Source organism: Drosophila albomicans, chromosome 2L (assembly GCF_009650485.2).
Source record: "Drosophila albomicans strain 15112-1751.03 chromosome 2L, ASM965048v2, whole genome shotgun sequence".
Classification (NCBI taxonomy): Eukaryota; Metazoa; Arthropoda; class Insecta; order Diptera; family Drosophilidae; genus Drosophila; species Drosophila albomicans.
The window spans coordinates 7,934,115-7,952,130 of NC_047628.2; the positions used below are offsets into that span (position 1 = coordinate 7,934,115).

The window sequence follows — 18,016 nt, forward strand, 5'->3', positions numbered from 1 at the left end:
ATTACACCGGCTGTTTCTGGAACAGCCCTCGCGTGTGTTTTTTTAAATTTATTATTTATTAAGTTGTTGTTGCAATAAATATGAGCAAATAAAGTTATCTTTCCAGTAAGGTGCCCCGTTGCTTTTTCTGGGGGGGCTGAGCAATATCCGGTTTAAAATTAGCACCTAGATCTGTCAGCTTGCCCCCTTTGCGCTGAAGCTGTTTCTCAATAATTCGAGCATTATTCGCGTAACTGTCAGCAATTTCTCGCTAAAAAAAAAAACGATTGTATTAATAAGTCAACAACATTTTCATCTGAGCAAAGTTCCACTTACCGCCTCAATTTCGTCTTCTTCCTCATCTATAGTGGACACAGTAACAGAACTAAACTTGCCCATATTTTTTGTATGACGGGTCACCATAACCTTCTTGCCGCTGGCATCCACTATGCCCGAATCATCGACATTTGCAGTCGCTGTCGCGTTTGCCACTCCACTTGGAGCAACAACTGTAGTTGTTGTGGGGTTACTCTTTGTTTCAGCAGCCAGAAGCTGGGCCAAGGGATGTTCGCCTTTATTGCGCACAAGTGCATTGCTCATTACGAAAGTAATTTGGGAGTCATTGTTATGTCGATAGTATAATGGTAGATTGCAGCTACGACACTGTAAAACACATAGGCAATATTATTAAGAATATATATTTTTTAAATTTTAAAACCCACTTTATAGCGATATTGTTTCTCAATTCCTTTCTCTTTGCGACGAATATAAATTATTTGCGGTGCTGGGTTGAATGTCAATTTGTTGGCGTGGTCATTGGTATCAATAACTCGCGCATTATCCACTTCGCGCAAAGGCAATTGAGTAATAGCGCAATCTAAATAAAAATGAAATTTATTAATAAAATATTTGTATTGGCATTCTAATATTAAGACGTACCCAATATTAATGACATTTTCCCACATAAACAGTAGTAAATGTTTAGCGGTTTTTCCTCATTATATTCCTCTTGATCTTTTGTGTCAGAACAAACAATACTTCGTGAGACTACTTTCGGCATGCCTTTTTTTTGTTAAAGTTACAAAATTGTTTTGTATTTTGCAACTACAATTGTTGTTTTGTTTTTAATATTGTGTTCAGACCAGATGTGTTGTTGTGTTATCGATTCATCGAAAGTCACTATGCAGCACAGGGTGTCTGTTTGTGCCATACTAATCAAAACAGGCATGACTTATATTAAATTGTGTATTATATATAATATTTATGAATTAGAAAATTTTCTATATAATTTATATAAATATATATTTTTTATGCAATTGGATGGTATATTTTCGGCCGCAGCGGCTACACAGTCTGGCACCGATTTGAGATCGGTTTTAATCGATTTTTTGCTAAGCTATTTACGAACTCACTTCCATCTCTATTGTTTCTAATGTGCTCTCAAGTTGACAACAAACCAACTGTGCAACAGATTGCACAATTATGTTACAACAAATTCCGCGAATTACCAAAAACTGGCAAACCCACAAATGGACAATGGACAGTATTATCAGGAGTAGTGCAGTACAATAGGCGAACACAAACCAGTAAAGTAGTGTCTCTGGCAACGGGGTAACTATTTAAATTTGTTGTTATAAAGTTGATATATTTTATAGAATCGTTAATTAAAAATTTATAGAACCAAATGCATTGGCCGCACTAAACTTTGTGCCAGTGGATTCATATTAAATGACTCCCATGCCGAAGTACTCGCAAGACGTGCATTTCTCCGGTATTTATACTACGAAATACTGAAAGCCGCCAAGCAACAAAGGCAGCCACAGGATAAGGTCGACGAAACAATATTCAGCTGGAAGTCAGATTCAGTTTATTTTATGCTCGACAAGGAACTAGAGTTTCATTTTCTAAGCACACAAACTCCTTGCGGGGATGCGTGCATAGTAGATGAATCTAAGGAACCATTACCAAAACGACAACGACTTGACGTTGATAACAGTGATAATGACAATGAAAATGGAATCCCATTATGTGACAGCAATTCAGTTTTTACAGGCGCAAAACTGATAAATCAGGACGTAAAGACCGGCGATGATTGCATGCTTCAAACACCGGCGGCTTTACGCACCAAGCCAGGTCGTGGTGAACGTACGCTGTCCATGTCCTGCAGCGATAAGTTATCCCGCTGGAATGTGATCGGTATTCAAGGAGCGCTGCTTGATATGCTGATTGACAAGCCCATCTACTTCAGTAGTTACAATTTTAGCTGTCGCTACGCACATATTGACAGCCTAAAACGAGCCATTTACCAACGATGGCGTGGTAAAAACTGTCCTCAAAGGTGCTGCCCTCCTCAAGAGCCACTGATTCGAGTTGATGCGACGCAAAAGTTCGAGTACGCACAACGTGCAGATTGGCAGCCATCACCGAGTGGTTTAATTTGGTCTCAAATGCCAGAATTATTGCGGTAAGCAGCATTACCTTTACAAATTTTTACCGAAGGTGTATTACAACAGTATTAATTTCTTTAGGCCTTTTGAAATTGCGGTCAATGGCAAACGCCAAGGCGTTACTAAGAAGCAATTGTCCACTCCACAAGCCGCATGTGCAGTTAGTAAATATAAGTTACTCCACGGATTTCTGGATATTCTCCACTGCTGCAGCGAGTTGCGTGAAAAGTTGCAGCTCCAATTGACTGATCTGGACAGTTTGTCATATGCGAAGTGTAAAAAAATGGCTGTGGATTATCAATTGGCATGGTCACAATTGAAATCTGAGTACTTCCAACAATGGACCCAAAAGCCGAACAATCTGCAAGAATTTGCTAAGCACGCGGCGTGAAAATGTTGTCCTTCTAGTGAAAGTAGAATCAGGTCTAAGACAAATGGAAGTTAAAGTAAGCAAATAAAATTGCAAGCTCGTTAAGTTTACCCTTAAATGGACTATACGATCTAGAGTTCGCCTCGATAGACTCACTTCGCGTTTGCACACCTAAGCTAAGAGCACACAAAACTAAAATAAATCAACCTCTATTTAGTTATAAACGTTCAATCTCCTGCTTTACTATTCTGTACTAAAACCCATATAATTCTATGAGTTAATGGTGGGGACTGCTATCAAAACCAAAATTGTTATTTTCCATACAGCCTAGTCAAAAATTTTGAGATATATTAGATACATAATATAATAAACTACTGCAGTCTGTTGCCCGAGTCCGTCATATTGATGAACCTACCCAGTGATAGTTATTAAGAACGTGGCTCAATGGCAAAAAAAGAGAAGATTCAATAATAAAACTAAAGTATAAAAAAATATTTTCATGTTCTCCAACTTTATATATGAAACCAATGTACAGTTTCCGATTATTTGAGGTTTCTATATTTTTAGATTTAGCGTGTTCGTATGAAATGGATGATTAAGTAAATAGAAATAATAAATATTACAGGCACTCTGATAGGTGATGTCATTGAAACTGTGGCATTAGGATCGATCATTACTCGATTTGAACTCCAAGTGAAATGTATCGCTATAAACTTGTTACGGTGTTGCTTCTTCAAATCATGTTGCCATTGGCACTGGTTGAATGTAAGTTTTTCTAATGTTCACAAACTTTTACTTAAATTGATTTTTTTAAATTTTCCATAGGCTCTAATTTTAGCACTAGAGTCGAGTACAAGGAAGTCAATACAGTGCCAAGTAATTTGCATAAAAACCTGGAGCCTTTCAAATTAATCGGACGCAATTATTATTACATAGCAAAGGATGAAGAAAATTGGTTTCAAGCTGCACAGAAATGTCGCAATCTAAGCAGCAATCTTATTAACTTAGCGAATGACGAAGAACGTCTGTTCATAAGTTTGTATCTCAATGAGACTAAGAAATATTGGTTGGATCTTAACAATCTCGGCCAGGAGGATTATATTTCGATTAGCACGGGATCGCATCCTGTTTATGTCAAATGGATCGCTAAAGCCATGAAAGTGGATGACGAAAGAAAATGCGTGGCATTAGTAAGTGATTCTCAAGAGAATGGGTTTGTTATGAAAAAGGTGAAGTGCTTAGAAAAGAGTCGATTCATATGCCAACTAAAGTCTCCTCGCACTATTTCCATTTTGGTTTGGTGATAAGTTGTGTAAATTAATGAATAATACAAACATATATAATTCATTTGATTATATACTTAACATAGCTAATGAATCACATGTGAATTTATGGCCTTCATTAAAAATTGTATGTTTTTACTGTATTCTTTCTATTTGTTTTATCTGACGGCAATTCGAGTGTCTACTTAATTTGATTTTTATCTGTTATAGCCAAAACAGTTTAAATTAGGAATTCCTGATCACGAGTTATATCGTCATGCTGATTCAAACTATGGTTACTTAATAATTGAGTGATGACTGTTCCATATGTTTAATTATATATTTTTATTAGTAACACCAGCCTTAACCAATATTTAGAGCAATTCAAAACAAAATATAAATGTTTAATATAGTAAGACTGTTTATGCCAAAAAAAAAGTTCATCCCATAAAGAAAATTAAAGAAAATAAATAAAAATAATTTTGCAGAGTTGAAAATTACGAAGGACAAACATTATATTGTCATAATATTTAAATTGACGTGACAAATAAAATGAAAAGCAAGTGTATTCATTTCATATTTCCAACAAAAACATATTAGAATGTGTAATTTAAATGGTTTTTAAATTGTTGAATAATATAAGTAATTGTTGAATATAATAAGTAGTACTTTTCCTAATGATTGCTAAATGGGAATAAAATAAAAAAGTCTTTCAGAAATCTTATATCTTTGGATTTTAATAAGTTTGGTAAAATGAATTCTTTCTTCTACATAAATTATATTCTTTGAATCTTTTTCTGTCATTTACTTCTTTTTATCCTTTTATGTATGTGATCTCTCTTATTTATTTTTAGATGTTCTGTTTTCTTTTTTATTCATTTAATTTCTTGCTTATAAGACCAACAAAGTATATAATATTAACAATGTAAAAAGTTTCTCAAAATCTCAACGTGGAGCTCATGAAACATTTGACCAGCAGTTAATTCCTGCGATTCGATTTTTTTGAACCTCCCGAAAGTATGCAGTAAAAATTGGTGCTATTAAGTATGCAATTTCAATACAATTGGAAATAGTTCAAGAACCTTCGAAGAGGAATGATTAGGTGCTCCTCTATGTTCAATCAATATAGATAGAATATAAAAAGAATTTGGGTATTTCTGGCTATCGTTGTTGACTTCAGAAGTGAGAGAGAGAGAGAGAGAGATTTAGACAGTATGTTGCAAATATTAATATAATGAAAACAGAAGCAGTACGTCTGAGATAGGTCAAAGATATCTGCATAGATGGCCCATTTCGTAATCAGTTGAAAGAAAAAAATAAATAAAAAAAAACATTTCTTTTGACTGTTTTTCATATGCAACATCTAAACGTAATATATTTATTTTGTAATACCATAAAGTGTAATACACATTAATCTAATTGTCATTATTTAGCAAATGTTTAACAAACAAACGTACAGATACAAGATACATGTTACACATACAATTATACAAGCAGATACTTAATAAAGAGGTACAAGTGTTTGTTATAAAGTAATAAGAACTAAAACGAGACTAACAATTTGGATCATCGGCATCGAGTGCCTCCCATCCATCTATATAAGGTGCACGCTGTGATATACTAAGCATACGACTTGAATCCAATCACTTTTGACCATCCGTTCTATCCAAGAAATCCATTTCTCCATCCTCAGTGTCCACCAATTTCACGAAGCTCGCGTTTGCCTAGCGGCAGAGGAGGGCGGAAATTGTTGATCACCTTGCCGTTGAACTCGTTGCAAGGACACTCCTCCTTGACGTCGTAGGCATTGAGATTGCGCATGGCATTCAATTGATCGTCCGACACCTGAATGGGTGTCTTGAACACAATCCAGATGACGCACTCAGAGCATGGGGGCGTCGTCAAGGAGCCCTCATAAGTCCAGTAGGTGTGGACATCGGGCAGCAGCTTGCCAGGATCGCAGCCCTGGGGCAGGGTGACCCGATCACCCTTGTGCAGCACAAACTGCAGCAGGCTGGTCACAGTGTCCAGCTCAGCATGATGATCACCCGGCTGCAGGAACACGCCCAATACAGCCAGACCATCGGGAGCGGCGGCTGCTTCGCCGAAAGACTTATACTTGGTGGTATTCCAGTGAACCAGATGCAGTTCGCCGGCATAGGAGACACCATCGACTGTGTGCTCCGACCCCTTGGAGTCCTGGCAGCCCCAGTGGCAATGGAACTGTTCCAGCTTAAAGATCTGATCACCCAATGGTCCACCAGTCAATTCGGAATTGGCACCATTCACATCCACGCGCCAGCAATAGCCTGCAATCGACATAATCATTGGGAATAAGCAAAATGCCGTGCATCAAATTATCTACTACTATTTACCGGGATTGACCAGACTCTTGGTGTCTTCTGGCACATACTTCCACTTGAGGGGAGCCACCTTGAGGTCGCTGCCCTTGGTGGCGGTGGAGGGTGTTATATCCACCGGCGATTGACGATGACCGGATGCCTGTGGATAGTCTTTGGCCCAGTGTGCGGGTCCTGGAATTAAGCAAAGTTCGTAAACTATTATTAGCCAGCAATTTAACTAAATGTCATTTCATTTTGGAGCAAATCAATTAACTAACTTCTATTGAAGGCTACAATCTGTAATTACTAATCACCTTTTCACTCAAGTGTTTTATCATTTGGACTTTATTAATAACAACCGATTTGTCATTAAACAAAGCAAAGTAAATAAAACAAACCACAATTTTCCATGATTATTTACTCAATTTGTGGTGGTGACACGAAAGTGAAGTCATTGAAGATGAATCACATTATATATTATATATATAAATTCTTTAGGTTTAAAATGCGTAACTTTGGATGCGAGAGATGAATTATTTGTGTAAAAGTTCACACACAAAATCACGAGTTTCGCCTAGATCTAACATAGGTGTTCAAACGAACAGACAGACATGGCTATATCGTCTCGGCCTGATCAAGAATATGTTATATATACTTTATGGTTTTTAGGATGCCTTCTTCTGCCTGAAGGCACAAAGTTATAATACCCATCTACCCTATGGATAGCAGTTATAAAAATTATTCCAAGCTCATTATTAATGTGATTTTGGATTTGTTTTTGATCCCTGACAATAAAAAAAATACTTAATCTTGCATTTATTTAACTCAATAATCGGTGACTGTTTTAGACTATTTCAAGGATTAGTTAAACAGTTTTATTTTATATAACGTTTAGGCCATAATCTCGATATTTGGTATGTGGTTTCCTCTTTATATTATAAAGGGCCCTGCTAAACATGTAACTTATAGTATGACGTTAAAATGGCGTTAACAATTTCAGCCAATAACTAATTTGAGTAAAATAAAAATTTATATTTATTAATAATAATTATTGGTATTTTAAGAGAAAGGTTTACGAAAAACACAAAAAATATATATAATTGACTGAGGGTAATAAAATAAATTACAATTAGTTAGTGGATTTTACGAGCCTCGCAATCGTTTGCTTGCATAAACTTGTTCTTAAGTCTATAGGCATAAAGATAGTTGGGGATTGTAAAAGTGTTTTAATGCCGTTGCAAATATTGCATAAATAACTTTTACTTGTAAAAGCAACAATAGAGGCATTTTATCTAGTCAACCAGCTGTGCAAGCAAGCGCTTGATCTTATTTGCGCTGTTTGCTGCATTTGGTTTTTGTTGTTGTTTAATTATTGTTGTCGTGTGGAGCTGCAACAGCTACAACCGCAAGAACAAATAGAAACAAATGTTGACTGCGGGCGTATGGCGTCACGTGCCGATCTACAGAATCACACAAAAGTTATTGGTGCGGGGGAGGAGGAAGGTGGGAGGTGGAAGGCGAGTCATGTGATAGGATCGTCGCACTGACGCACACACGAGATAAACCGCAAAAGAAGCCACCAAGCCAACCCACATACCGTGGGGTTAAAAGGGGGTTACGAGTTGCGGCCAACGAAAAGGAAAAAGTATCTTACGAATGTTAAGGTTGCACCTGCCTTATCTATCTATCTATCTACCTAGCTTGGAATACATTTTGGTCTTTGACACATGATAAATCATTAGAGCCCAAGCTATGGTCTTAAGGTGTCTTTGCGCAGTTAATGTCTGCGATTTTAAAGCCCAGCGAAATTGATAAATCAAATAAATAGTCATGTGCATTGCATTTTTCTTATCAATATCGATGTCTTTGCTCTCTTTGCTCTTCCTCTTCCTCATTGGTTATGTAATTAAGTGAAAAAGTGTCAATTTGGCTAAAGAATTATAGGAGAGTTGTGCAGGCAATTTGAGCATGTGACAAACAAATTGACAGCGTCAATAAATACAAACTGTCTTTCGTTTTATATGCGTGCATATATCAAGTATACGCCACGATCGAGAATCCGCACGATCCTTTCTGTAATTTAGCGAGTTTGTGCAAATTTCCGCCCAGTAATAAAGCTGATGATTTATAACAATATTTTGCCAGCTTACGAAGTTAATGAAGCTGTCATTTTCTCCGCTGCTTTGTTGGTTCTTCATTTACTCAATTTTATCATATTTATCTACTCTGCCTTTTTCGCTCGAGTTTTTTTTTTTTTTTTTTTTTTTGACTGCAGCCACAGACAAATATTTTGCCAAGTTTGTTGTTGACGTTTACTGGTGATTCTAAAGATCAAGCGTCAACGTTCGCTCAACAGATAAAAAGTTTGTTAAATAAATACAGCCGGGTGAAATTCTAGCATTCTAACTGCCAGCAATTAAATACTCTATCGGGAATAAATAGAATAGTAGAGCAATTTAAGTTTATATTATATTAATCTAAAACTAAAACTGTGATGGAAACATATTCTTAAAAAGAGAGACTTACAAAGTCGATGAATGTATTACCGAATGGATATACCCGACTATTGTAGTGAATACAATTATAATAATTGTCAACTGAACTTGGACACTTGTGCAAAGCAGCTGGAGGAAATTCACGTGCCAGAAATTTACAATTGCAATAAAAAGCAAAAATCATAGGAAGCATATGAGAGAAATGTAGGAAGCTCTAATGGATTAGCACATAAATATTTGCACTAAGCACACATAAATAGTAGAACTGTCGTTAATATTTAAACATATTGCGACAATACACGCTTCATAAACAATTGCAACATTTAGCACTTCAATTAGAGCAAAAAAGCTGCAATTAACGACTGATCAGTTGCGATAAAATCCAAATGGTTTTTAAATTGAATTACTGCAAATAACAAAATAACCCGCTCTTAATATGGCATTCGAAATACACACCATATATGTATGCATAGAATAGTATATGGAGTAAACAGTGGAACAGCCGAGACAGACAACAGCTTGTTAAATCGGAAAACTTGTTTTGTTTTGCGTCTATTTTTCCAGACACCAGGAAATAAGCGAGTGCTAGCTTTGGAAATTTCATTAGAATTTATGCAAGATTCCTCTTTCATGCACTCTCGTTTCCATTCCGCAAAACATCAACAAACGAAAGCCAACGACGGAAATATACCCTATAAATGAGTATATAAAACGAGATTTTAAAATGCGCTAACTTTATCGTTTATGGTCTGTATCTGCGATCAGCCAGACAAAGTTTATGATGTCGCACAACTTTTGATGGCATTTCACGACGTTCAAATGAGCTGAGGGTATACGGTGCGTATAAGTATTACAGCTCATGTGTCATCCATTAAGATTTGTGAATAAAATGTTCGAGCTATTAAACAAACAAAACTGGGCAGACAAATTATTACGATGCATCTCCAAGCTTTCCATTAGCATTTACGAATTTACGATTCGATGAGCGAGCCTTGCATGATAATAACTAATAGATATACTAATATATAAGAATTTTATATAAGTGTCATCATGAGTTTATTGCGTGCCTCTCATGTGCCAATCGCATCACATCGCATCGCATCGGATCGAGTCGGGGCGTAAGGAAATGCATGCTAATTGGGCCTTCAGATGAATGAGCAACTCGTACAATGAACTGAGACGAAAATGGAATATTCAAGTTGGGACACTAGTATTCTCACTCGAAATGATACCTCCCTCTATAGAATAACTGGTATTGAATAAGCAACCCTCTTGCATAATGCCAGCGACAGACACTGGGAAGCCCCAACACTGCCAGCTTAAGCTGGTAGACAACGTTTATCGAACACTTCATGGCCAGTACAATTTCGACGTAACCCTTTTGACCAAATTGTTTATGGCTAATTATTTGTTTGCATGTGAAAATTGTCGGTCATAAACCGGACGAGGAGGCCCAGGAATAGAATTATTGGATTGCCATAAATACTATTGTAAATAAATAAAACTTTTGCGAATTCTATTGTAAATTCGATCAAATTGTCACGTACGAAGCACACAATTTGTGATGTGGCTGCTTGGAATGCTAATCTGCAGGCAAAAATTTTCCAAATCATAAATTTGATTGTTTTTCTCATTTTCAAGCAAGTTTGCTTATAAATTAAATGTATATTTTTATCACACCGCGCCAGGCAAGAAATTATATAAAAATATTGTGAAAATAACATTTTCTCACACCTCCGGGGAGCTCTTTGATCAGCTATCAGCTATCGAGAAAGGAATATTGGGCATAGTATATTATATACAACATATATCTTGAACGCGTCAATAAGTTTATCATAATCGATTTGAATAATCTTTTGTAATGCTGAAAAGGGAATCACTCTGTAGAAATATGACTATCTAATTCATACATGGCATTAAGAAGTGAGTGTGGAATATAATGAGATAAAAAATAATGATTCAGATTTCTATATGAATTTGCACATTTTTAAGAGCCGGTGTGCAAAGTCTGTGAATCACAAGAGAAAGGAAATTTTAAGTAAAAGATAAGGCAGTTGGCAAAGAGAACAATCAGTTAATTAAAGAATACATCTAAGGTATTTTTAAATAAAATATAAATACGCCCAGTTTTTAGTCATTATGATTAGAAATATATCAAATATCGCACAATTCCCCTGTGACTTCTTTGTAGATAAGCAAAAAGACAGGGGTAAAGTATACTTTATAGGTAGTAAGTTATTAATAATAGAATACAATTTATAGGACTTTGTATTATCAGCGGACGAAAGTAACGCGTCTTTAATGAAATTTGATTGATTTACAAAATATAAACACGCGAGTTTTAATCTGAAATTCTAGTATAAGCGTGTCTGCAGGTTTGACAGGGGCAGAGGTGTGTGTGTGTGTGAATTGAAATGCTTTGATTAGAAAGATCACATAATCTTGATGTGTGTATAGTATAATAAACAATATAGTATATACTGCTACCTATATATGAGTATATACTATATACGAGTATACATATAGAAATACTCAATTTAGGAACACTTATGCTTAATGTAAAAAACACTCAAGCGTTGAGTGGGCCATAAATATGAATGTGTTATACTTGGTATGGAGTACTGTCTTCTGATAAGAGTGGAAGCAAAATAGATAGAGGAGAGCGGCGAGGGGAAGCGCCCGCATTGGAAAGTTTCCGTCGCAGACAAATCAAATCAATCAACGCAATCAGCTCCATTTAAACAAATCAAAACGAATTGCCAAAAATGTGAAGTCGATTTCGTAGATGCAAACATTTCTTTTATGATCGAGCTCACATATCATTTTATTGAACGATAAGTGAAGTAAAATGAATATATATCATGTGACGTTAAATGAGTCCAGGGATGGGCAGAGACACAAACAAAGGCAGGGTTTTTTTAAGTTTTTTTTTGTTGTTGTTTTGTTTGCAGCAGAACATTTGACAGGCTGTGAGCCATGACAACAATACAGTATTTGACTTTGGAACCGGTCTTTAATGCGTCCTTAAGAACCGAACATGCACTTGACCAGCGTCACATAAGTAAATGAACTGCCTTCAAAAGCCACCATATATCAAAAGTGTGTGTGAGAGAGAGAGAGAGGCGAAATGAAAACGAAAACGCGAAACGAAGTCAACGATATTAATGCGAAATAAACACTAAAGAGACTAAAGAATTGAGAGTATTAACGAATTGTCGATACACTAGTTAAGAAACTATTAGAATTTAGATTGGAAAAAATTCTCTTTTAAAAGAGCTTATTAAAGTTGGGAATTTGAAGGTTGCAATTGTGTTCTTTCAATGCAAATTTGCTAATAATTACGAATAAAAATGTTAAATACGCTAATTAATAGCCTTTTAATTGGTTTAAATATATATTTATGATGCAATAACATGAAATATTTATTTTATGTACTAATATGTGACTATTTTAAATCAGATTAAATTGGTTTTCCTTTAAAAAGACTTTTTATGAGAGTTGGTAATATCTACTCGGAATAATTTTGTATACTACAAAATTTGCCAATAAATGCGTAATAACCCGTGCCAAAAGTGTAGCGTTAAAGAGAACTCAGAACTGGATTCAATGCGATCGGTTTTTGTCTGGCTCTCTTTGCGACTGGTTTAATGGGAAGCACCCGCAACAACTAGCGTCTAGTGGAGATCACGAGACACAGCTAGTGCTAAGCGGCGACTGCTGGAACACAACTCTGCTCTCTTCACCTCTCCAGAGACAGAGCCAGACCCAGACCCAGAGTCAAAACTATACGATTTAATTATGGCTGTCGCATATTTATGAACACCCAACGAACGTGCCGATGTCTCTATATAAAACTCTTGACTGTCGTTGGTGTACTACATATACGATTATGTTTGTGGTTGTGTGTAGGGTGTTTGGGTGTGCGAGTTTTGTGGAGTGGCGATTCGATGATGCATATAATTGAACGCGCCAAGCGTCATTTGCGGGCAAACTGTGCTTGATTCAATTAACTGCGAATGTTCCCACTGAGAACATGAAGCTGGGAACTGGGAGTTGAAGCTGCGACCCGGTATTAACCAGTGTGAACCCAACAAAAACAAATTACGCAAATAAAAATAAGGAACCAAAATTTGCCACAGCTGAGTAATCAATGATATAGCAATTACTTAAAATTTAGTCACTCTACTACCTCTCTCTGCCTTTCAGTGGGGAAGATAATGATTCGCCTGACTTAAGCAATTGTTTCATTTTTTTTACACGTTTCTCAACTGAGAAATAAAAAACTTACTCGCATGCTCGCATATATAGTATATCTTATCGTTTTGCAAAAATTCATTAGAAACCTTGCTCGCTGTCTGCGGCCACAAATGCCGATGACGTATTTGATTCATCAAACAAACAAACAAGAACAATGCAAGTGCTGCCTGTTATCTATTAGATAACATGTGTATTCAATCAAGACTCGCCTCAATTGACCAGCAAACATTACATAGCACAACATTGCAGCATTACAGCATTACAGCATTGCAGCAGCATTACAACATTTGTATGCAACAAACTGCACGTACTCGCAGATCACAGCACCCTTCAGCACTGATCGAACCTGTCCCAATCTGGCTCGACAAAAAAAAAACTTTCCCAAAACACGCACGCTGCGCTTGCGTGAATTCGTTTCTTGTTTGTAAACAAAAACTTTTTTGGGTTGAGCACAAAACAAAACCGAAGATTGTATGCACTACTACGCATATGTTTTTAGAGAATTTGTTTATAACTCATGGTTGAATGCGATCATTGAACTTGATTTCAAATAGCGAAATAGCTAATGAAATTCCGATTTGTATTTCACAAATGTATTTACTTTATTTGATCACTAACACTATTTCCTAAGTCTGCTACTTACCATTCTCTTCGGTGTAACCCCAGTGGTGGCTCATCTTAAGAATTGATCTTTGGTTGTCTATTTAACGAAAGACTTTTGCTGTTGCACTCGCGGTTTCTGGCACGCGTTTGAGTTTCGTGTAGAACGTTACGGCTCGTTTTATACAGAACCCGGGAAACTTGGTTGCTTGTTACCTTTCACGTTTATGGGGAAAATGGGAATGGGAGCGCGTCTGCTTAGTTAGTCCGCTGGCCGTAGACTGCTCGACTCGAGGTAGCGTCGCTGACTTCGAAGCCGTTGCGCCAACTGAAAAGTAATAAACACAAAAAAAAAAAAAAAACACGCACCTAAACCGTCAGAGAGGCAAGAGAGCGCAAAGAGCGAGCGGGAGAAAGAGAGAAAGACGAAAGAGAGCGCGTCAATTGGAAGCAACAACAACAAACAAGAACGACGACGACAACAACAACAAATAATAAGCGCGATGAGTGAGCAGCGGCAACAAAATGAACTTAAACTACAGTTGAACCTCGTTGAGAGCAGCGTTTTGTATGGTGCGGGGGTATTTGGGGGGTCGCTCGGCTTTGAGTAGTGGCCGAGTGTTAAAAATACTGTTGACAGTTCAATAGCTCACCCCACCATGGCTGGCTACACCTCCCCTCAATGCTCAACGCACAAAACAGCGCGTTAATTGCCCTGTGCACTGTGGCGCAATACGTTGCGTATACGCAATGTCTACAATATACGAATATTAGAGTGCCCTGCGATCGATAACAGTTATCGGTACTGTCAACAGTTAACAGTTCATTGTTAACAGCCACTGTTGCAGAGCAATTGCAATTGTGAATTGCATTCTAACAATGCTCAACGCACAAAACAGCGCGTTTTGCCCTGTGCACTGTGGCGCAATACACGTATACGCAATGTCTACAATATACGAAATTAGAGAGCCCTGCGATCGAAACTGTTATCACTGTCACAGTTATTCATTGTTAACAGCCACTGTTGCAGAGCAATTGCAATTGTGAATTGCATTCTAACATATTTTCCCTTTGGTCCTCACTGTGCTAAACAAATTGTCTAAGCACGACGTATAATTTATTGTTGAACTTTAGTGCATTGTTTTTTGTATTTGTGTTGTTGTTATTCTTGCGTGATCACACACACAAGCAGACGTTGTAAGAGAACAAGCGAGAGATGACAAGTTAATCTCGGACTGAAAATAGGAAGAGGGCTTAACTACACAATTGGCATGGGGATGATGTTTTTGCTGAAAACAGGCCGCAAAGGTGCGAGGGAAATGGGGGATCACAAAATGCTGCTGTGCCTCAATTTTCATCAACGCTTTATTGCATTAGACCGATCCGCACACGTTGTTGCCGTAGACAGTTTAGCGAGTTAAACCAAATTTGCTGCTAATTGAAATTTTGTATAATTTTCACTGGCTTTGTTTCTGGGTTTTTGTTTTGTTTTGTTTTTTTGCTCATATGATAAATCTCTATATAAATACATAGCGTCGTGTGACTGCCATAATAGGATTGTATAAGGGACCCGTTCCACGACCGCACCACGCTGCGTATGCGCAATTAATTTAAGCGTGCGAAATTACATTTCCCAATTGTTTGCTTTAGACTCAATTCTATAGACTTATTTTTTTCAATTAAGAACAGCGACAATTTTTTTTATTTGCACTTTGCGCACTTTTATCTCTAGTTTCGAACTCACGTGAACAGGCCGTCGCCAACTTCATTACATTTCCGTAATTGCGATGCCGTGATTCAAAATTGCATTGGGCGGAGGGGTTAACGTATTTTCGACATTCTGATATTTGTTCGCACTAGAAGACAAAAACAAAAAAAACTGAAGGTCAGTCAGTTGCATTTAAATGGAATTTAATTTCATTAGATTCTTATCTCAATTTATGGCATTTAAGTTAGGAAACGCTCTCCAGACAGTTCCTGGCAGAGATCGGGTCATGAACTCTCTCATGGACGCATTATTCGTTAACTAATCACTTGCGCTGATAAGAAAAAATAAATAAACCAGCATCTGACTCTGTGTGTTTGGATCTAAAAGCCTGCACTACTGTGTTTATTTGTTTCTCATTTGTTTTGTCTCGTTGTTTTCCTTTTGTTTTCTTTATAGATAAACACGCGTGCCTAGCGACTGTTTTTGGCTTAACATCCGACACGGTTAGGCTTTACAAATTATGATATGAATTATCTTTTATGTCGCCTAACCCAGAGAACCTCAACAACGAGCATATATAGTAAAATAATCCTACTTTGAAAGAGGTTAATAAATTGTCAGGCAATGGCTAAAAACATATCTTTTCTCAACTCTGGACAACTAACCTAAAAGTTGTTGAGGACTTTCGCATGACTATTACTCATTGTTGCTCATTTTACAAAATCATATTAAAGATTATTTTTAGATTATCTGAATTTTAATTATTTTATCAGTTAAGCTCGTCTGTAGAAAAACAAAATTAAAATATTCCTCAAGGAAAAAATATTTTGTTGAGTCAGTATCTCTAAAAGAAAAAAAACTAAGCGAATAACGTCTGATACACGCATATTTTTTTAACAGATACTAAAAAAAGAGAGAAAATTAAAATGTTATAATTTAAACTGTTATTAATCAGGATAAAATATGATCTGCAAAACTTCTCAAGTCTTAAAATTTAAATGATTTTTTAGTTTTAGTTGATATTCTGACGTGCTCCAGTAAATTTCTGGTTTTTTTCTTAAATTGATCATGCAGAAAAAACCGTTCGCTGGCAATTAGCACATCACGAAACCTCATGATTTCATTGGCCACAAGGCGTTAAAGAGTGAGAGCCTGATTAAGTTCCAATGAAATTGACATATTAACAAGATTTATTAGCACAAGACTCAAAATTTGAAATTCACACATTCCCTCGCTTCCCCTACTACTTTCGACTAATAAGTAACACAACACGTCATTCATTCATTCCTATCTATTTTTGTGGTTAGTTAGCAAGCAACAGAGCAACTTTGAAAGAAGAAAGGAATAACAAACGTATTGATGGATGTCATGAGAAGACTTTTAACAAACACGTTCAAGGTCCGACACACAAGCATCTCAACACCAAGAATTTGATGTGTATAATGCGAAGTATATGAAACCATTCCTCGCTGCAAATCGTACGTTCCAAGATCCATTAAAATAGACATCATGCGGAATACTTATGAGCAGACATTTGCAGAGGCGAATTAAATGCTTTTTATTAGATTTTATAAATAAATTTCGGGCTATTGGGCTGGACTGGACTCTGCTCTGCTTCTTTAATCAAATTCATTCAAAATTGGCAACAGGCCTCATCGACTATATAGTCGTACGATTATTCAGCCACCACAACCCCAACCACAACCGCCTGCTCCTAATTTAGAATTGCGCGTGTGCTGAAGACTCCTCTTGATTCGCGTACGTATACTTAATATAAGCGTACGAGTGAATTTCTTTATTTATTTATTATAATAAATGCGCCACACACATCTTGAGCATCATAAAAAAGCTATAAATGAGCGCCCAAATATCTGCAAAACACACTTAAAACATATGATATTCATTCGACGTAAGTGATTGACTATTTAATACCCTCTACTATTATCATATGGTACCAATGCATGCGAATGGTATACGTATAAAGAAAGATGTTGTGATGACACTGAGTGACGGGCAAATGTTCTACAGCTATAGTTATGAAATATTTCAACAAACTAAACACATTATTGCTTTAATCAGGTATTTGTACTTTAAATAAATACTTACTGAAATAAATTCATAAATTCGGCTACAATTAAATGAGTTTCGTGTTTCCCCCCTTCTCTATACATCATATTATAAATGTTATTAAAATCCAATATTAAATCCTTTTATTGAGACCGTATTTCTATGTGTCATTTTCAATTTATTTTTATTTGATTTTTATTAGTTCTTTAGTGTTTTTTTTATTTATAACGAACAAGATTGAATGAGCAATCAAACGAAACTACATTAATTAATAGACTTACTGTATTTGACGAAAATTCGTTGTAGACTTTGAGTCATATTAGAGAAATGTTTCAATAAATATAAGAAAACAAAGATGCAAGTCTAATTGTTGTAATAGATATATTTGAAATATATAATTTGATTTAAATTAAAACTAGCAATATACAGGCTAAGGATTAGCATAGGTTAATTATTATTTATACTACACAATAATAGATAGATAATAAT

At 36.3% G+C, this 18,016-nt stretch overlaps 3 protein-coding genes across 5 annotated transcripts; 1 reads left to right on the forward strand and 2 right to left on the reverse strand.

Annotated features, from left to right (window-relative positions):
* Positions 1-21: 21 nt before the first annotated feature.
* LOC117564115 (STING ER exit protein) lies at positions 22-1,143 on the reverse strand. Its single transcript, XM_034242772.2, has 4 exons — positions 919-1,143; positions 702-856; positions 316-642; positions 22-250 (listed from the first exon to the last, which is right to left on the reverse strand). Exons 1-4 carry the CDS (start codon positions 1,037-1,039, stop codon positions 95-97), a joined length of 759 nt encoding a protein of 252 aa, XP_034098663.1. The 5' UTR covers positions 1,040-1,143; the 3' UTR covers positions 22-94.
* A 192-nt stretch (positions 1,144-1,335) lies between these two features.
* On the forward strand, positions 1,336-4,222 carry LOC117565368 (tRNA-specific adenosine deaminase 1). Of its 3 annotated transcripts, none has more exons than XM_052002464.1 (5): positions 1,336-1,590; positions 1,658-2,443; positions 2,508-3,347; positions 3,422-3,561; positions 3,622-4,222. In XM_052002464.1, exons 1-3 carry the CDS (start codon positions 1,412-1,414, stop codon positions 2,815-2,817), a joined length of 1,275 nt encoding a protein of 424 aa, XP_051858424.1. In that variant the 5' UTR covers positions 1,336-1,411; the 3' UTR covers positions 2,818-3,347; positions 3,422-3,561; positions 3,622-4,222. The 3 variants fall into 3 exon arrangements, with proteins under 3 accessions (XP_051858424.1, XP_051858425.1, XP_051858423.1); XM_052002465.1 differs by having other exon boundaries at positions 2,508-3,325; XM_052002463.1 differs by having other exon boundaries at positions 2,508-3,561.
* Positions 4,223-5,422: 1,200 nt separating this feature from the next.
* Positions 5,423-14,041, reverse strand: LOC117564799 (carbonic anhydrase). The gene is made up of 3 exons (XM_034243719.2): positions 13,796-14,041; positions 6,434-6,592; positions 5,423-6,367 (listed from the first exon to the last, which is right to left on the reverse strand). The coding sequence occupies exons 1-3, from the start codon at positions 13,827-13,829 to the stop codon at positions 5,748-5,750; spliced, it is 813 nt and encodes a 270-aa protein (XP_034099610.1). The 5' UTR covers positions 13,830-14,041; the 3' UTR covers positions 5,423-5,747.
* Between the last annotated feature and the right edge of the window lie 3,975 nt (positions 14,042-18,016).